The sequence below is a fragment of the Halichoeres trimaculatus genome, unplaced genomic scaffold, assembly GCF_033239565.1.
Source record: "Halichoeres trimaculatus isolate MK-OKI-2021-1 unplaced genomic scaffold, fHalTri1.1 fHalTri1_scaffold_15, whole genome shotgun sequence".
Taxonomy (NCBI): Eukaryota; Metazoa; Chordata; class Actinopteri; order Labriformes; family Labridae; genus Halichoeres; species Halichoeres trimaculatus.
In genome coordinates, this window is record NW_027437193.1 from 29,354,956 (window position 1) to 29,374,801 (window position 19,846).

At 40.3% G+C, this 19,846-nt stretch overlaps 1 protein-coding gene across 4 annotated transcripts in view; it reads right to left on the bottom strand.

Moving 5' to 3' along the window:
• Positions 1-2,130: 2,130 nt before the first annotated feature.
• fgf12a (fibroblast growth factor 12a) overlaps positions 2,131-19,846 on the bottom strand; it is a 58,914-nt gene continuing 41,198 nt past the window's right edge. For all 4 annotated transcript variants that reach the window (XM_074689306.1, XM_074689305.1, XM_074689302.1 and 1 more), the window contains 2 exons: positions 7,708-7,906; positions 2,131-4,876 (listed from right to left, as the gene is read on the bottom strand). In XM_074689306.1, the coding sequence (XP_074545407.1) occupies positions 4,761-4,876; positions 7,708-7,906 (315 nt within the window). In that variant the 3' untranslated portion in view covers positions 2,131-4,760. The remainder of the gene's footprint in view (positions 4,877-7,707; positions 7,907-19,846) is intronic.

A 19,846-nucleotide genomic window follows, 5' to 3' on the forward strand; every position in this document is an offset into this window, starting at 1 on the left:
AAAAGTCTGCTGACGTCACGTCTGCTCCCACAGCTTCCCTGATTGGGCCGGTTAGAATTTAGCCGAGTGAATTCATTGGTCATTGGAGCTTGGCAAGATGGACCTGCGGGAGTTCAGAAACTAAATCAGGCAGGTCAGCCTGCTCTGCAAGGTTACAGTGGCATGGGAGTACCCTACAGTGTGTGGGAAATTGCAAAGTAATACTAGTAACTGACGAAGTGAGGGAAAAACACCACATTTTCCAACACAAGCGTGTCAAAAAAAGAGTCTACAGCATTGGCATGCATAGACTTTAAAGTGCAGGGAATGAAAGATTTTAAAAAGGCACATAACTTGTTTGTCCTTGTCCTTTGTGTTTTTGCCTCCCAAGAAGATACTTTTTCCGTGTTTAACCAGCTAAGGGGGAAGTTTAGCGTGTTTAGCTTCCAAGAGGGCACTTAAGTGCAAATTTTTCATCAATTTGGCCACGAGACGGGGCGACACCCCCACCCCTGTTCTCACCACTGGTCCGAAGCAATAATTTTCTGGTAAAATTGTGTAGCATTAATAGCTGATATCATTGTTGAGAGCAGTTTGCCATCAAAATGTTAGCTTTTAGCTAAAAAATCAGTAGTACAGATGACTAGTTGGACTATAAAGTGTGTTTTAGCAAAGCTTGAGGACTTTTTGTTGTTTTTAATTTTTGTTTCATAACTTTTTACCTCCTCATTTAGGAACTCTGGAAATTCAATGTGCCTAGCTCATTAGCATCACATCACATTAGCATGGGTAGAAAAAAAAGAGAAAAGACTAGTATTAAAGCATTCATGGAGAAATTATGTTCAAACCTCAGTTTGACCCAGACTTGGTTAATGGGTGTTCAGCAAAAATCAGCAAAAAGCAGATGCATAACAGCGAGAGGCTAGCATTTGTTTGGCTAGCTTATTAGCATGTAAATGGGTGAGATTAAAACAGTATGGTTTAGAAATGTGTGATAATTTTTGCCAGGGTGTCAGACAGTGTTTGGTGGTAATTTCAAGCAGAAAGCTCCAGGGTCCACTTAACAACCAAACACTTTTAACAGTACAAGCCTTTGCTTCTTGCTATCACTGATATGAGCCTGTTAGCCTGTGATGAAGACTTTAAAGGATTTTTGTGGTTGCTGTTGTGAATTAGATAGTAACTTAGCTTTCATTGGAAAAAGAAGAGAAAACAAAAACAATCCTGAACATCTTTTTTTGGGTTTTAGAGACCTGCACAAACACCATTCATCTCTGGTGCAATGTGAAACACTTCCTCTCTTCTCCTCTCTTGACAAACTTTGCATGCACGGTGGATTGCTTGGATGCAAGACATTAAAGTTCAGGTGACGTCTTGGGGGACACACCCTTAAAAACACCAACACATTTTTCTCTTCTTTCCCCCTCCCTCCTTCCTTTCTGTGAGAACTTATTGATTTTTTCCCCCCAGGTTGCAGCAGTAACAGCACCCGAAGGCAACACTATACAAACAGAAAAAGAGGGAACAAACTACCCTCCTTTCTTCCAGCTCTGCTGTTCTCTGTACTGCAGCCATCAGGAGAAAAGACAAGCCACGTCCTGGAAGTCAGGGGAGCCTTCATCCTCCTCCTCCTCCTCCTCATTCTCCTTGCAGACTGCACGGAAGGTCTGTTTCCATGACAACGGGAGAATTAAGGGCGAAGGAGTGCCATCCCAAAATGACACATCGGATTTAGGGGCTAGTGTGAAGATAAATCATCCCCGGTGAATTGATAAAAGGAAACGGATTGGATTTTCTGAATTTGCGCTGCGTGGAAATCCATGTTGATGGATTTAGTTTGTCTGCCCGTTCTGCCGCGTCTCTTGTTGCTGAAAAGAGTGACATTAATACAACAGATGTACACTACAGCTGTCAGTCACGCTGAACAACACACTGAATCAGTCACTGCATAGGTGAAAGTTTTTGATAACATAGTCTTTATTCTTAAACAATCACTAACTTCATTCTGATTTTTTATAATCAATGCATATTTTTTATTTCATCTCACAATTCATAATGCATATATGAGTGTGTTCCGATGCAGTGAAATCATCTGCAAACATAAAAATAAGAAACTATACTTAACATCATGTACAACCAAAGCCCCGCTCATTCTTTCATACATCAATATATCCCCCCAGAAAGTGCTCTCCTTTACTGCTTTGTCTCATCAGGTTTATTTTTTTTTCACCTCCATACTTTATCTCAAATCCTCTGCTTCCACTGTCAACAAATTGACATCGAGTACATCCAATTACATGCATTGCTTTAAGTCCACATGTATCTTATTTGAACCAATATAAACCTTTATAAAAGATCCTTTACATGCTGGTCTTTCCTGCTGACTGTCGGTGTCAGGGTCTGGTTTACTGGATGTATCACTGGTTTGCTGAACTGTTGGGTGTGTTGAAGTTAAACTAATCCGTCGTTAGCCTCTGCAGGTGAAATGCTCCACTTATTATGGACCAAAGCCCCAGGTGTAAGACCCTCCTAGATCCACTACGATATATCGTTTCTGTTTGCTGTGTGAAACTTAGTGGACTACTCCCTGTACATACCAACAACCTTCTAACATGTGATTTCCATCCAGCTATAGGAGAGATGTAGAAACTCTCCAAAGAACTGATCAAACATTGCATAAAAAAGTTCCTACCAACTTTCCCACAATTAATTTTTAGCTCTCACCTCTAAATCAAACCTTTATTGCACCAGCTCCTACAGTCATGCAATATTCATGCTTTGTCTGAGAACCCATAATTCCTTTCCTGGCCCTCCTAACGTGACTGGGCTTAGCTCTGTACATCACCTTTATTTATAAAAAAAAAACATGAACTCCGTCTTAAATATCTCACACGAGGCCAGGTTTTGTGCAACGAGTGCTGGGCAGCAAACAGCCAAGCCTTAATGTCTGGCCCCATTCACGGAACAATTGTAGGACTTCCTGAGTTAGACGAACTAATAGGGGATTAAGAATGAGCTACACGGCGCACGCAGTGGCATATGCGGTGTACCAGTCAATTCACCTTGTTTATAAAGCCCTGTCAGTGCGTTGATTTATGAAAGCAAAGCTTTCCTCCACAATGCAGCGAATGGCTCATTTCATGGGTCACAAAACCAGGGGGGGTGGAGACTGTATGGATTACCATGTCAGAGAAAACAAACAGTGAGATATTCTCACCGGAAAGATAAATCATCCTCCCCAAACCTGGCTTAATCCAGATTAACAGTTTCTTCAATGAGACACTCTGCTTTCATTATGATGAGAAAGTCTAAATGATTGTAACCTTACTGTGAAACACCAGCACGTCAGGTCTGCCAGTTATCAAACAGTGAGGCACCCTGTCCACCAGCGTCGAGAAAACTTGAATCCTCTTCAGATAAAAGTAATAGAAAGAGAAGAACTTTAAAAATAGTCGGCATGTTTTCTCTGCCAAGCCTGCTGAATCAACATTCATCCTCCCCTCTCTTACAAAAACTGCTGAAGTCTTTTATTTAGGATTAATTACTTACTCGACGATATCATTTAAAAGCCTGAATACTGTCGTAGTTATGCTTTTAGAGTCGTTGTAGCCTAGCTCACAGCAAAGGAGTCTGTGTTTCTTGAGGTGCAGATATGAAGAGACGTTTTTTTGGCCATGGCTCATAGTGCTGATGCTGGTTATCTTCCTCTCAGCTTTTGGAGAGATAATACTTTTTGCCATTTTTGACAAATTTGAACATATGTCGACTTAAAACCTAGTAATCCTTGCAAACTTTGAGAGCATAGTGAAGCTTTGTTAAAACCACAGATTCAACTTTTTGCCACCTTATTGTTCATTCTTCATAAGTCTTCTCCACAAACACCAACAGTATAATGTGTTTTCAGCTTGTGATGACTATTGTTGTGATGACTGCTCTCTGATATATTGCTTCTGTCCGTCTCATCCTGCCATTGCAGAACAACATATAAGAGCTTACGTTAGACAATTTAAAACAGCTCTTTCCATCCTCTTCGTCACACTTTCAGTACACACCTGAGTAAATTACATTCCACCCTTAAAGCACTCTGTTTCAACCGCAGCCCAACACAGAGAACTATCAAGTACATTCAGTCTTACCCCCATACAAGAGCAGCTTAACAGTGCATTCAAATTTTGAAAAGGAGAAAACACAAGTTATTGGAAAAATAATTTTTAGTTTAAAAAAAAGTGGTTACCTGGATGATTGGATCAACAAAGAAAGTAATGATGGTGATGATTTAGTTATTACTGGCAACAATAACACGATAAAGCATATGAGAAGGCGATGGCGTTTGGAAAAGAAACCGATGTATGAAACTTGAACATGTATTAAAGCTTGTTTTTCACAGCATAATTTGAAAATGATAGATATTTGTATTTGTGTGAAGAGAGACCACCATTCCTTTGTTTATCACAGCTTTTTCTCTTTTTTTGCATAAAATGTTGGTCAAGTCCTGATTGAAAATGTTTTTTCTTTCATATATATATATATATATATACGTTTATTTATATATATCCTCTGGTTTCATATTAATTCATCTAAAAGGTTTTCACAGGCAAGAGTTCAGTTTTGCTTTTGTTGTCTTAGTTGTACAGTTATAGCTCCTCCTCGTTGCAACGCCCCCGTCCCTTTCGGAGGGGATTGTGGTGCGTATTTTCGGGGGCGTCGAGTTTCCCTTTGGCCCCTCCCCCTGAGTCAGGTTGAGGCCGCTCCCCCTCAGCAGGAAGCCCCGCCCCCCGCTGCTATGTGGAGTCCTGATTGACAGCTTTCCCTCCGTTCATGGTGGGAGTCCCTGAGCTCTTTCTGGAGCGGTGCTTCTCCTCGATCTCATGCAGTGACGGCTCCCTGTACATACAAACTGTGGCAGAGATGCAAAGAGAGGAAAAGGGAAGAGGGGGAGACAAGAGGACAAAGAGAGGAGGGGCTCAGAGAGGGGACGATGAAGAGCAGATTGAGGAGATGGATGTGAAGACAGAGACAAGGTCAGGTGTGAGGCAGGAGGGACAATTGTACCAGGCTGGGAGGGATAAGACGGGGAATTAGGCCATGTCAGCACTTTTTTATCGCATCACTTGACAGGTTTTCAAGATTATATCTATTACACATTGCTCTGCTGGAAACATATTGGAGTTGTTAAGGAATGGGTATTCCTCTTGAACCTGATACAGACAGAACAATATACTTTAAATGACAGTTTGACGTTTTGAAAAATCATTGGGTGTATTCATTTTTAAGATTGAGTTATAAAGATACCATGTCAATTATAAAGCTACAGCTGGCAGCCAGCATCCGTTAAAGCTTGACTGCTCCTTAACAACTGTTGAAAACAAGTCTCTCTGTCTCAAAGAACACAATCCATAATCCAACTGGTACATCCAAGCTTCTGCTCATTTTGATTTTAACTAAAAGAGATCATACCTTGTTTTGCACAGAGAATTTTAAATTTTGACTGAAAGACTAAGCTACAAGGAAGAAAACATTTAGGAAAAGGTCAAAACTGAGTTGTTATTTTTGACTCAGTGAGACATGGGTTCACAGAATCTGGAGGTAATCACTGACAAATTGGTTTGCTGAGTGTGGCTATCATTAGCAGACTAGTACCCCTAGCTTTTTCTCCTCATGCTGTTAGAGGTGTCCCAATCCGATATTGATATCTGTCCGATATCAGCGAAAAAAAAAGTATCGGTATCGTATTGGAATGCATCTTAAATCTCCAATATAAGCACTTCGATATAAGCAGTTTCTGTTACCCACTGGTTAATAATAAATGGGTCAGTTTTTCCTCTTAACTACTGTTGCTGACTACTGTTCTTTGTTTGAATAAAATCACTTAATCAAGCCATTTCTAACATGACAGACATACTACAAAATAAGTAATAAAAGTATGCATGTTTAATGCTGATATCGTATCGGATTAATATCGGTATAGGCCAATACTCAATGCTGCAGTATCGGTATTGTATCGGAAGTGAAAATGTAATATCAGGACATCCCTACATGCTGTGCTGGTAGCAACATCTGGCCAGAATTTAAGGCTGAATGTATCAACATGCCAGTTTGTCAAACAGACTAGCGCCAACCAGCAAAAGTAATAATGCTCAGTGTTATTTAGATTCTAAATGTGCATCGCTCCTGTTGGGTTGTTAGGCTAATACTAACAGCTGCAAGTTGAGGTTTTTGCCCTGTTTCCACCAAGCATTCTGGTTTGATCAGTACAGTTTGGTATGGGTTAAATAGGTGAAGCCTGATCCTGTTTGCATTTCCACAGCCAACCTTGCCCCTGTGTAAGTCAGAAGCCATAAGCTGTATCAGTTACGTAATAGTGGGACTAATGTTACGCCATAGCAGCATGACCATAACCGACTGTATAATTAATGGACATTGTCCCCCTGATGCCACCTGTCTGTTTTTGAAACTGAGTTTTGAAGCAGATCAGCTATCGCCATCATATTGGGAGTGGCAGGGGCTTTGAGTACAGCTATAGGGCTCTTGCCAATCACATGAACTAAGATCTGATTGGGTGAGCTTGTGATCTTAATATCATTTAAACAGCCTAGTTAGAAAAAAAATTCACCCCCCATAGAGTGTGTGCCGGTAGTGAAACTAGTGATTCAGACTGGATACGTTTTATGAACCAGGCTGTAAAAAGGTTCATTTCTCCTGTGAAAGCAGCTTTTCTGGCTTAGTGTGTGTGTGACTTCCAGTACTTCTGGAGCCAGTCTCAAGAGGACACTCGAGAAACAGCAAGTTTGAGCACTTCTACATCGTCTCATATTCTTAGACCTGAGGTTGCCGCTTGAGTGGGACACAGTGTACCCCGCTAATAAATCCAACAAAGAAGGAAAAGGTGACACAGTAAACAAAGAGCAACGATGGGAGACATCCAGCAATTTGTTCTATCTGTGATTGGCATGTGGCTCTTCGACACAGAGCACAATCAAGCTTTGTTTCAGAGAAGTCTGTGTGCCGCGAGGGGAAAAATACACTCCCTGTCACATGGTAAGTGACAATTCTTTCGACTTAACGGTCTGCAGTGTTGTAGCTCCACCTTCTGGGATCGGATCAGTTTAGTCTGGCACCCATATGGAAGGGTCCCAAAAAGTGGGATGGCTCGACTCTGTAATTTGAGGATCTGTTCCAGGATTAGTCAGAGGAAATGAGACAAAGTGAACTGCTTGATGAAAACGGGGCTTTTGTGTACAGATGTGACGGTGACTTAGATCTCTCCAAGTAACCCTAAACCAGTGTGTAGATAATTTTTTTTCGTCAAACTATTCATGTAGCAATCAGATTACATGTGCTTAGATTTACTGTCGTTCTCCAGTAAAGTATAAATTCAAAACACTGCTAAGGACTTTTAAAAGCTTTTTCATCATATGTTAATTTGAAACTGTTATATACTTCTTTATAAAGTACTCCATAAACTTCTTATCTGCATAAAATCAGATAAGCTTCTCTGAGCTCTCAGAGACATTAACATTTGCTGCAGACAGGTTATCCATCACAAATGAGCACTGGTGTTGTTTTTATACTTTGTTGAGAAGACTCTCACTGACCCTGAGGAGTACAACATCTCAAACTACTGCTCTGTCATGTTAATGAAAGTAATTACTTGCAGAGCAAACCCTATTGGTGTCAAGCAGGAAGTAAAATTATGAAAGCGCTTTTTCAACCCCTTTTTTTTCTTACCTTCAATGGGCCTGGGAACAAAGTGTGATGAGGGCTTGGTCTTTTTAACCCTGTTGCCCTTCATGACTTGACCCTCCTTGGTTAGGCCCAGAAACCAGGCTCGGCCCGACTCCTGCTGCCGGTACACAGTGGACGAGTAGATCACGTAGTAGTTTTCAAAAACTGACTCCTTGAATTTGCACTCTGGCGTGAACATCTCCTGCAAAGTGACAGAGAGAGATATACAAATGCATCATGTGAGCTCGCAGACTCATGAATTAGTCAAATAAGTCTGATGAGTCAACGCATGCAGACACTCAGGACTGAGTCTGGTGTATCCATAAATATCAGACACATGGAGGAATAACGAGCGCTGAAACAGATGACTGATTTTAATAAAGTCTGGTTTCAGGGAAAAAAAAACTGTGTCTGTGTCACTCTGCCAATATTGGCTCTCTCCACGAGCATGTGTGCTTTGCCAAGGTCAGTAAACATACTGTATTAATGCACGCACACACACCCCCACAAACACACTACCCAAAAGTGACTGTAAGGCCCAACTAAGAAGTGAGGACTTGTGGTTCTGGTCATTTAAAAACAAAAATGATCAGAAATGTAATGGATCTCTGTCAATAATATTGCTTTGAATAAGATTTTCCTGAAAGTGACTCACAGGCTGGTTTTGATGTCCTCCTGTCAAAGAGGAACCTTCTAAATACTGCTGTGAAACTGTCTGTACCCTTACATTTAATGACTCTTACCACAAACCCTTTTTTTTTTTTTTTGCTTCATCTAAATTATTTACAGTGGGGAAAATAAGCATTGAATGAATCATCTTTTTTATCATCACATTTATTTCCAAAGATGCAATTCAAACAAAATTTCTACCAGACATTGGTGTTAACTCAAATAATCCACATATGAAAAGAAATCACAACATTCAGGTCCATAAATAATGATTATGTGGAATTAAGTACGATAACACAGGAAAAAGTATTGAACACGCTAAATGAGACTCATCTAATACTTAGTAGAGAAGCCTTTGTTTGCAATGACAGCTTCCAGAAGCTTCTTGTATGTTTTAACTAATGGCCCACACTGCTCAGGTGAGATTCTCTGCACAGATTGTCTTTAAATCTTGAATATTCTTTGGTGCCCTCTGGTGAACCCTTTTCTTTAGTTCTTTCCACAAATGTTCAATTGGATTTAAGTCAGGTGATTGACTAGGCCATTCTAACAGATTGATTTTCTTTTTTTGAAACCATTTGAGAGTCAACTTTGCTGTGTGCTTTGGATCGTTGTCCTGCTGGAAGGTCCAGCCACGTCTCATCTTCATCATCCTGGTGGATGGCAGCAGATTCATATCAAGAATTTCCCCATACATGGATTCATTCATTGCTCCGTCAATTATATGAAGTTTGCCAATACCATAAGATGAAAAACAACCCCATGTCATGATGCTTCCACCTGCAAACTTCACTGTTGGTTTAGTGTTTTTTGGGTGATGTGCAGTGTCATTTCTCCTCCAAACATGGTATGTAGTATGAAGCCGGAAAGTTCAATTTTGGCCTCATCTGACCAGACAACATTCTTCCAGTATTCTTCAGGCTTGTTAAGATGCTGTTTAGCAAACTTTAAACCAGCTTCAACATGCCTTTTCTTAAGGAATGGAGTTGCAGGCTGAGCGTCCATAGGGGCCATGGCAGTGGAGTGCAATGCCTGTTGTTTTCTCTGTAACAATTGTACCTGCTGCCTCCAAGTCTTTCTGGAGCACTTTCAGGGTGGTCCTTGGCTTGTTGAGTACTCTTCTGACTATCTTTTTGACTCTCTGGTCAGAAATCTTCAAGGAGTTCCTGTGCGTGGCCTGTTGATGGTAAGGTGGTGCTTCTTTCACTTGTGAATAATGGCCCCAACGGTGCTGACTGGAATATTCAGGTGCTTTGATATAAGTCTGTAACCAGTTCCATTCTGATGCTGAGCAACTATCAGGTTGTGAAGGTCTTCAGAGAGCTCTTTGCCTTTACCCATCATGAGATGTGTCGTATTTAACTGCTTGGTGAAAAAATGACCTTCTTTATAGGACCATCAATTTGCTCTAGCCCAGCTGATGTTGGTTTGCAGTAATTGTAAATTCAAGTAATAATTACTGACAGATTTCAGGTGGTATGGTGCATTTCCTCGCCAAAGGATACAGCCTTTCTATGGTGTGCTCAATACTTTTTTCCTGTGTTATTGTACTTAATTCCACATAATCATTATTTATGGACTTGAATGCTGTGATTTGTTTTCATGTGTGGATTATTTGAGTTAATACCAATATAGGGTAGAATTTTTTTTTGAATTGCAGCTTTGGAAGGAAATGTGATGAGTAAATAGTTGACATGTTCAATGCTTAATTTTTCAATGTAAAATGTAATCTGCTCTGAGACTTTATTTCATCCACTTATTGCACAAAAAATGCACTTAGTTATAAAAAAAAAAAATGGTTTTGCCTAAAAAAGATAAAGAAAAGTTAACAATTTTGGCCTTTAATTACAGAAAATAAATTCCTATGCATCATTTTAAAGACAGGTACACGCAGGAGCGCACACACATACACACAAACACATCCGAGTAATGAGAATGATAGCCTTATTAGAATAGGAGTGAACAATGGAAGATGTTTATCTCTCTGCTTCATTATCAAAGCAGCGAGTCAAGGAGAAAGTCAAGGGGACACACACAGGAGGAGGGGAGGAGTGACAGGAAAAAATGGAAAAGGACCAGATATTGAAAAAACACTGTCAGGACTGAGCACAGAGCCATACTGTTGCCTTGAAATGTCACAAAATGAGAGACAACACAAAGTGAACCGTGTGTGACCCACAGCAAACACAAGGTGCAGTAATCAGGGATTTCTGTGAGGTGATCATCTTGAAGAACTTAGTCATGTCACTGACTCTTAAAGAGGCAGTAAATGATGTGTCTTGAGTCTGTGCTTGTATCTAAAAGTTAATAAGAAGGTGAGCTGATTAACATATGCTGACAGGGTGGCTGCCAAACCTCATCACCCTCACCACCCATCTCTGCTCCCTCCTCGTCTGCACACTTCCCGCCTCAAAGAGCCAAGATTAAAAACTATTGCCAGTCGGTTTGAAGGGCAGGGGAGTCGTGTGTGTCATAAATAGACATGGTTGATGTGGAACAGCTGGCTTAGTTGATGTTGCGCTGTCTCGGTTTAGGCGGGCTTTTCAGCGTGTGTGTGTGTGTGTTTGGGTGTTGGTGCTGTATTTCATTCATTAATATCTCCTGCAGGATCCTGTGCCCTTATAAGGTTGTCCATTTGACTGACAGCCCAATTCTGCTTCCCGCTGGAGGTGACTGTTTATGTGTTTGTGAGGCATATGCTTGTGAGTGAGACAGAGAGCTGTGGAGCCTTTGGTAAAAAATGAAGGGCAGAGTGAAGAGAAATTAAGCCCAAAGGTTGGGTTATCCAAATAACAAAGAAAGTCTCAGTTTGGTGGGAGGTATCTGTCTGTGTATTTAGTCTGTGGGTCAAACCAGTATCCATTCTCATTTTCTATTAAAGGACGTCATAAAACCTGACTTTGGACCACCCTATAAACTTTACATAGCCAACCTCAAACACACCACTCATTTACTCATTCAACAGACAAAAGAGAAGATTTGCTGGTTACTTGTAGTGAGCATGAGCTCAGCCCAGTGATGATGGTGCTGTTGGGTTGTGGGGGTCATTAGATTGTTTTTACGCGTTTTTGCATTGTTACAGATGTGGAGATTGTAAATAAAAAAATATAAATCAAAAATTAGTACACACAGTGGTTTAAACTGAGTTATGTTATATATTTAGACAGAAGAAGTTCATCCCCTGACCAATATATTGTGACAAAGTGGATCTGATACAATTTTAGGTTTGTGTAGAATATGAATCAATAGGTGATAATGACATACAAAGGTCATTTCAGCTGCATCAGGACCTGACAGGGTATGTAGCAAACCTGCGACAATGGGTATCAAGGTCAGTCATGTAACTAATACAGTAAGTATGAAAATAAAGGTACAATGTTATCTTTTTCATTAGACTACAAATATCATGTTTGTTTTGTATGATCAACCTTTGAAAGTCAGGTCTTAGTTGAAAGTGACTGTTTGGACTTTCTCAGTGATATTGAAATAAAATCATTTTCGAATATTTACCTGATCGTAATCCACAATTTAAAATGAGATTATCAGCCACAAAATGGCTGATTTCTAAATACTGTTTCTCAGGTCAAACAGGAATCCACTTCAGGCATATTGACTCAAAGTCTCTTTGACGACACTATGCCAGGCCATAAAGTCTAGCAGTGAGAAGCGAGATCTGTTCTTTACACGTCTTAGAGCACTGGGCTGTGAGTAACACAGATAGTCTGATTCACTAAACTATGGTCCAGATTGAATCCAAAAGTTTGGTTTTTGTTACATTAACAGCCCTACACAACTGAAAATACATAAGTTGCATCTTCGCTTTGCATCCTATAAGAAGCTGTCTTGAAAAAAAGGAAAGTAGGGTTAAAAAGAAGATTTGTTCTCCATTTATTTGCTTTAAAACAAACACCTGCCTTGACAAGAGATTCTCAGCACAGTATGCACCTTTTTTGTTCTTCTAATTAGAAGTTACAATGATACAAGTTTTATAAACTGTTTGCTTTCACTGTGATTATTATACCTTGAATCAAACACTTTGTAAACACAAAACCCCTCACCTAGGGGTGTATAATCTGGTCTAGTCTGTTTTACATCCACAGATAAATTTTGAACACGGCCACTTTAAACCCCGGTATAGCCAGGCCTGGGCAAAATATATCCAGGTATAGTCTGGAAAGGGCATTCATTTGGCCTGGTACATGTGTGAAACACTTTCGACTATAGATAATAGTTCCCACGGTAGGGCTGGGCCATTATTTGAAAAATAATTGAAAACCAACATGTAGTGCTTCTAACAGTTATAAAGCTGCTGTGTCAATTATCATCTCTTTAAAACACACGACAGGAAGCCAGGAGAACCAGCAGTAGAATTATTGTCTACATAAACAGTGCAGTATTAAAATTATTTATGTTGCTGCAAGAAAAACAAGATTTTTATTTTCTCCTTTTTTTTTTTTTACGATTTTTACCCTCATATCCATTCTAGCTTATGTGTGTTCTTTAATATATTGTTACACTATGCAAACCTCAATTCATATTTTATGTTCATTTCAGTGACTTGTTTCAAATTATACAAATAAATACAGAATAAACTGAGCTGAGAGTGGGATAATTATGCACTGACAAAATTGTGGTAGAAGGTTTAATTAATCATATTTTTGATTTTTTTAAATGTTTTTGCCAACATTGTCCAGTTCTTCCTCACAGCACCTTTAACTGACTAATATCAACAAGTCCATTTTCATGTAAGCTTTATTAATCACCTCAAGAAGTGATCACAAAACAATCCAGCGCTTCAGACACTAACTTCAGCTGCTAATAAGTGGGTCAATCCGATCCTGGTATCAGGTATCGGCGCCGACACTAAGGCTAAACTATGATTTAGTCTACAAGGTATAAAAATTTTTCAATAAAGTAGTCATTTCTGTAAATTCTGAATCATATTTTTAACCAAACTGCTGTTGAACTTTTAAACACTTATAGTTTAAATAAATATCAACATATGTACTTATTTATGTCTTTTACTCTAAACATTACCAGTCTTATCCCACAGTGCAGCATGCAGGTTACTATTTAACACTGCTATCAGATCAGGATCGGTATCAGTCGATACCCAGAGCCCAGGTATTGGTATCAATATCGGGACCAGAAAAGCTGGATTGGCGCATCTCTACTACTAACTCAACCATAATCACAAACTCGCAGCCAAATATACTTGAATAACACGTGGGGATGGTCGACCTTAACACCTACTTGCTTTTCACCTACATAGTTAGTCTTGCTCAGGAATGAAAGTATCTTCATGCTGCTATGGGCTTAGACCAACACCCTCCTGTCTCTCAATAGACAGTCATCACCTTTTAACGAGTTTCACAAACCTTATTTCTTCTCTTTACATAAAAGACACTGACTATACCTGCTCTATATGTTACATGTCATGAGCTAACTTTTGTTATGATAGGGACGACATGCTTTGAGGAACTGCAGAGCTTGGTGATTCTTCTGTGTGCGTTTGCATATTCAAGCAAAAACCTTCCTCATTAGACACGACATGTAATCCATAGTTCATGTAAAAGTATTGATTAGTGCAGCTTTAAGCTCAAAGTCTAAGTCACCTCTGTACGAGGAGTACGTGTATGCGTGTCTTAACTCACATGGCAAACCGCTGCTCAGCAAAAAGAGTTGTAGCATTCATGACCATCCATTTTAAGACACAGGAGCGCATGGCAGGTTGTGTAAAGGACTCTGGGAAGGTGAGGTCACATGGTCGGCGATGTAGAAATGGCTCACTGGTCAGCAGGAGGCAGGACGAGCTCTGTGGAGAGCTGGCAACTAAGTTTATCTGGCCTGCTGACACACTGACAAGCAGGAGATGTCTCTGTCTCGGGAGGGGTGTGGGGGTCACGTCAGCCTGTCTGGCTGCGTGTGTGTTTGTGGTTGGACATATGTGTTAGAGAGGGAAGGGGGCAGACAGTGATACATTACACACCAGCAGGCTTTGTCCCTTCTTCATCTGTCTGGAGCCAAAAACAGGCCGAGAACTCACACACAGACTCCCACACAAACACAGGAATGTGCTCGCCATCTTCCCCTTCCCAATCAGCCGGTCCGCTCTGCTGACACGCCACAGGATCCCCTCCAAATTCATCCACAAGGGCATCACTCTGTTATTGTCTACGAGGAGGCTGGGGGCAGGTTAGAAAGCGCCCTGTCTGCGGCTTCGGGAATGATGGGGGTGAAGTGTAAGTGACTTTGAAGTCTTTGACAGAGTGCCTTGTTTGTGGATGACTGAGTGGAAATACAGGGTGAAGAGACGAGGTCGGAGTCTCGTGTGATTAATGAGATCTTCTTAATAGACACACAGGCACCATGCAAGCACAGTGGGGGGAAGAAAAAGCACAGAGACACACATTCCTGAACAGACACCTTCACACCCAACACAGATGCTGTGTTCATTAAAATGCAAACCAACAGGTTAGTCCTGTCTTCTCCTCTGCCAAGAATACCTAATCAGCTAAAGTTGGTTCCCCGGCAAAAACAGGGAAAATTAAAACAAGACGTGCCACATTTCAGGGCTGTGCTTAGCGATAGTAAACTGATTACAAGGACACCTATTTATATTCTGTGTTGGTGTGAAGGAGAAAGGTGAAGGACTTGTTAGTGAAACTGGGCACGTGGGACTGTGGGTCTCGGATAAATAAACACAGGGGTTCACCTGATACCTGGTGAGCAAACGCTCTGCCACCAAGGACGGGGTATGAATATTTTAGCAGTTTTAGCACATACTACTGAACATCCATCACATAAGGTTGCAAGTAGAACTGAAGAATAAAAATAGACAGAGGATCTCCTGCAGGAGCGGATCTTAATGAAACACACATCAAGATACTCTTGGATAATGCCAGGAGGTAGATTTCGAAAGTTTAAGTCTGGTTTTAATCTGATTTTACTGTGGATGTTGTCTTTGTATGTTCTGTCATTGTGAGATCCTGCAGCAAGAAAAATCCCAAAGTGAGGCAATAAACATCTCCTGGAGAACATGAATGGATAGTGACAGCTAATAGGGCATACTGCAGGTTAAAGACAACTGTTCAGAAATTGATAGAAAAATAACTCAAAAATAAAATCCTGTAAAAAAGATTCCTAGGTTAATAAACCACATGGGTCTTCTGGCGACATTTTAGTACAGGTTTTTGTACTTCCGCGTTAAAAAACAGCATTGGAATGTGACATCACATTCGGGAGTCCTGCTGCTTCTGCCTCTGTTTAACATTACCAAACATGGATCAGACTGTCACTCCTGTCAATAAAGAGGAAGAAAATCTGTATTCCTATCCATATGATGGTCCTCTGGGTTATAATTATGAGCTTGTTAGGAAAGATGGAGACCAGGAACAGGGCAGGATGAAGAGGAATAACAGCCGTAGGAGAGCAGTGGAGTTGTGGTGTGAGGAGAACAGAGCAGGTGTCCCAGTGAGTTAGCGCTGTTAGCTAGTGATATGTAGCCTAATGCTGTGTTCACATCAACATATTTAAAGTTTGGAATCATATACACTGACTTGAAAAAAATAAGTAGTACGTTTAAGAGATGGTCGTAAAGCAAAGTGCTTTGAGCCGTCATGATAAATCCCACAGAGAGAAAAACAGAGAGGTCTATCCACTGATCTAGAGTCAGAAAACCAAGACTTAGCTATAATGCTCAGCTCACGTTTGTGTCGGGTGGAATCTCAGTCTGAAATTCTGGCAATCCATGTCTCCATCTGTCACCGGGAGCCGGGCTAGAGGCTGCTGCTGCTAATAAGGATGGAACAGCAGCCGCGTCAGTCTCACCCAGACATGGCTCCAGTATCCCATCCTGAGCTTCATCCATAGACTTTATAAAACAGACTCCATCATATCAATTTTTCTGTCTAGAAATGGGCACCATGGATGACTGTTTTTTTTTTTTTGTGACTGATGCAGAAATAAAGTCCCAACTTGTCAGCAGCGCAAAAAGACTCTTGAGCACGAAAGCTAACAAAGCTAGTGGACTCTATGTCCTGTTAAGCTAGTATTTCTGCATTTAATCATCTTAATGAAAGGTCAAATTCAATAATACTTTAGAAGAAACACAATAAACACGACCTAAAAAGCCCATTCTCACTCATGACAACCTGTTATTCACATTTGCTCAAAGCAGGGTAAAGGAATGCGAGTCCCTTTTGTTACGTCAAATGACGCAATGCTGAAAAACAGCTATACCAAAAACAGCCACTTTTTCCTCTAAACTTGTGCTTTTTTTGTTGAATGTAGGGGTGCACTGATCACAATTTTCTGGACGATCTTTTAAAAGTCTGACCTGCCGATACCAATTTTTATTTTTTATTTTCATACACTGACAGCATAAACCTTCAATGTTCCAATCTTATTTTATTGAAAATAACTGAACAATACCTGTGAAACAATAAAACCTTTATGTTTTAAATTAAACAATGACTAATAAAGTGTCCTGAGTTTTAGGCCTCAGAGCAAAAAGCAACAATGGCTGGCTGTCAGACCTTCCTGGAGGTATATAAGATCAGTTTCATATGTAAGGATGGGCCGATCACCGATCCCCTAAAATTAAGGAAAATTGCACCGATCGATCAGCCAGCAGATTGATTGGCGCATGTCTAGTTGAATGACATATAAAAACAATGATTGGCTTATTCTACCGCCATTACCAGACAATGTTAAAGTGTTAATTTACAAGAAAAATAACCTGCAATATGCTCTTTAATGTAAAAAAAGCAGGTTTCAAAAAAGTCACAACAACAACAACAGCTGTTACATAAATAGTAGGAGGATGAAGATGTATTTTGTACATACATCAAGCCTCTGGAAAAAGTAGATTCAATACAAAAGGAAAACCTGTGTGAATAAACTGTGTTTGCAAAAACAGGAAACGAAAAGAAAAGAAGGTTTAGGAGTTGACATGCACCAAAGGAAACTGAGAACTGATAGAAGTTCCCTGTCCTACCAGGAAATCAGTACAAAGCTGTTCAAGGATTTTTACAAACAACAAAAATTCCCAGACGCTCCCCCATTGCTCGCAGGGTTATGAGTGACGTGTTATGAGTGTGTTGGGAGCCTGTGCAAGGTGTAAAGGGTGAGGTGTAGGAAAAGTGAATGACGAAGTAAGAGAGCAGGCTGTAATGAAGATGAAACTGGGTTGCCAACAGAACTGGGTTGAACGCATCCTGAATCCAAATCAGATAGCCGCTCCATCTGAGAAGGGAGGCAGCTCTCTGGCTCTGCATTAAGGAGCCCCGCTGCTTCCACAGGCGTCCTTTGACTTTGGAGAAAGATGTGGAGGATTTCAAAGGTAGGAGCAGGGTAGGGGGGCTCCATTTAAATATGGGCCTGAGCCATGGGTGCATCAGAGAGATTTGGCCTGGGTGAGGATCCCAGACCTGTCATGGAACTCCCGGAGAGCTCATTGTTATTCTGGGAGAGGTTCAGCCTGGGGATTGTCTAGACATTACTTAAACCAAAAAACTCTCTTTGTCAATTTTTCTGTCCCTCCTCCACCTCTCCCCCTCTTCCTGTTTATCTTTATCTCTGTCTCACCCTGAAAGTCAATCACTCTCAGACAAGGTTCTGTACTGTCCTTTCTTAACTTCCCTCCAGGGTACATCCATAGTTCATGTCCAAAAAATCCAATCCCTACAATGGACTGTATAATACACAGACGTAGTGTCTGTGGCATCACCCATTTGTTTTTTACACAGAGTTTTCAGATCTGTCTTCGCCTGACTAACGTAACCTTGTTCAAGTTTGAAAGGCCTTCTGCCTCTTCACAGACAGCCTTTATGTGCCCACCTCAGTCAATTCAGCCAGGCCCTCGTATGGGTACAATTTGGAAGTCTTGCTGAAAGAGTAACAAGTTTTAAAGAAAATTCACCCCTGAAAGCTTCATATTTTTGAATTAGAGGTGGCAACCTGTTCGCAACACATAATGATTGGTGGATTTTTGGTGATTTGTCTAACTTTAAAGGTTTGCATCCTTCTTTAATATGACTATCTAACTCAATTCTATTCCAGGGGCGGCATTATGGGTGGGCCCAACAGTCCCAGGCCCACCCACTTTTTGACAGGCCTACCCTAAACTATTAAAATAAAAAACAGTTTAAAGGAATATTTTATTAAATTTTGTCCCTTTATGATCATTTTTTTATTATTAGATGCCCTTTTTTTAAAAAAAAAATGAGAAGAGTGCAGCTATCTGTTAGCCTGTTGGAAAAAAAAATGTTTTAAAACATAAGTTTCATGTTATACTGGTCAGGCTAGAGAATGATATTGGTAAAGAGTGTAAATTTTTGTCTTTTATTTAATTGTGGTTAATGTTGCTGCTTTTACAGCCTATAATAAGGAAAAGTTGAGGCAGCGCAGCCCACTGGTGCATTAGAGCACTACTCTTTGGCCAGTACCATGGAGAGCAATTGCAGGTAGGTCCGTCTAATGCACTTAGCATTATAAAATGCAATAAAATATTAAAGGAGCAAAAATCATCCAAACCTGCTTTAAAACATACAAGTAGAAGTAATAACAGTAGTATAATTTTATATTTATCTACTAGCTTTTGTAATCTAAGGCCCACCCAAAATTGGTTGGGGCCCACCTTAAACTGAAATCCTGGCTCCGTCCCTGTTCTGTTTTTTATGGTCCTGAGCTAAATTGGAGGCAAGACAAAGAAAAACTGAAGCAAGAGCAAATCCAAAGAAAATTCAATGCACTACTTTTCTATGAAACAAAAGTTAGGCCAACTGTAAAAACATTTGATTAGATGTGTCCATGAACTGAAATTTTAACATGACCACACCTGAGTGGCTCGGTTTGGAAATTGGTTGAAAATCTGCCACAGCTCAGAAATCTGAGCACTTCTGTCTGACTTTGTGTGGATAAATCACTGTTAATAAATGTGAACAGACAAGAAGACTTTTAGATGTTAACTCCACATGTCTTCATTTCCCAAGTTAAGACTGTGAGCTGCTTCAGAGATTGTAGAGATTCTCTTTATATAACAGCTAACACTAATTGGCTAGCCACCAAAGCTAAACATCAGCCTCATGAAAGGTTAAAATGTTGCACTCAGAAGCTCCAGAGATAGAGATATCTGGACAGGGTAAGCCAGATGAGCAGCCAAACTTCAGGAAGTCAGTACATAACTTTAAAACTGAACCTTAGAATGACTGTAATGCTTCACAGCTTCAAAATCCATTCCTAAAAGTAAACCTTTACATCACCACCAAACTTGCTTTCTGTATTTGTCAGATTGGATACTTTCTGATCTGCTTTATGTTCCTCTCTCTTAACCACAGGAGAACACTCTCAGTCCATTACCTTTCATCAGCATTGTCTGCATGAAGCTGAATGATAATGAGGCAAACTTTTAAAACTAAAAGTAAAACTTAAATTGGATGGAAATTGCTGTGGTTGAGTAACAAAGCAAAAT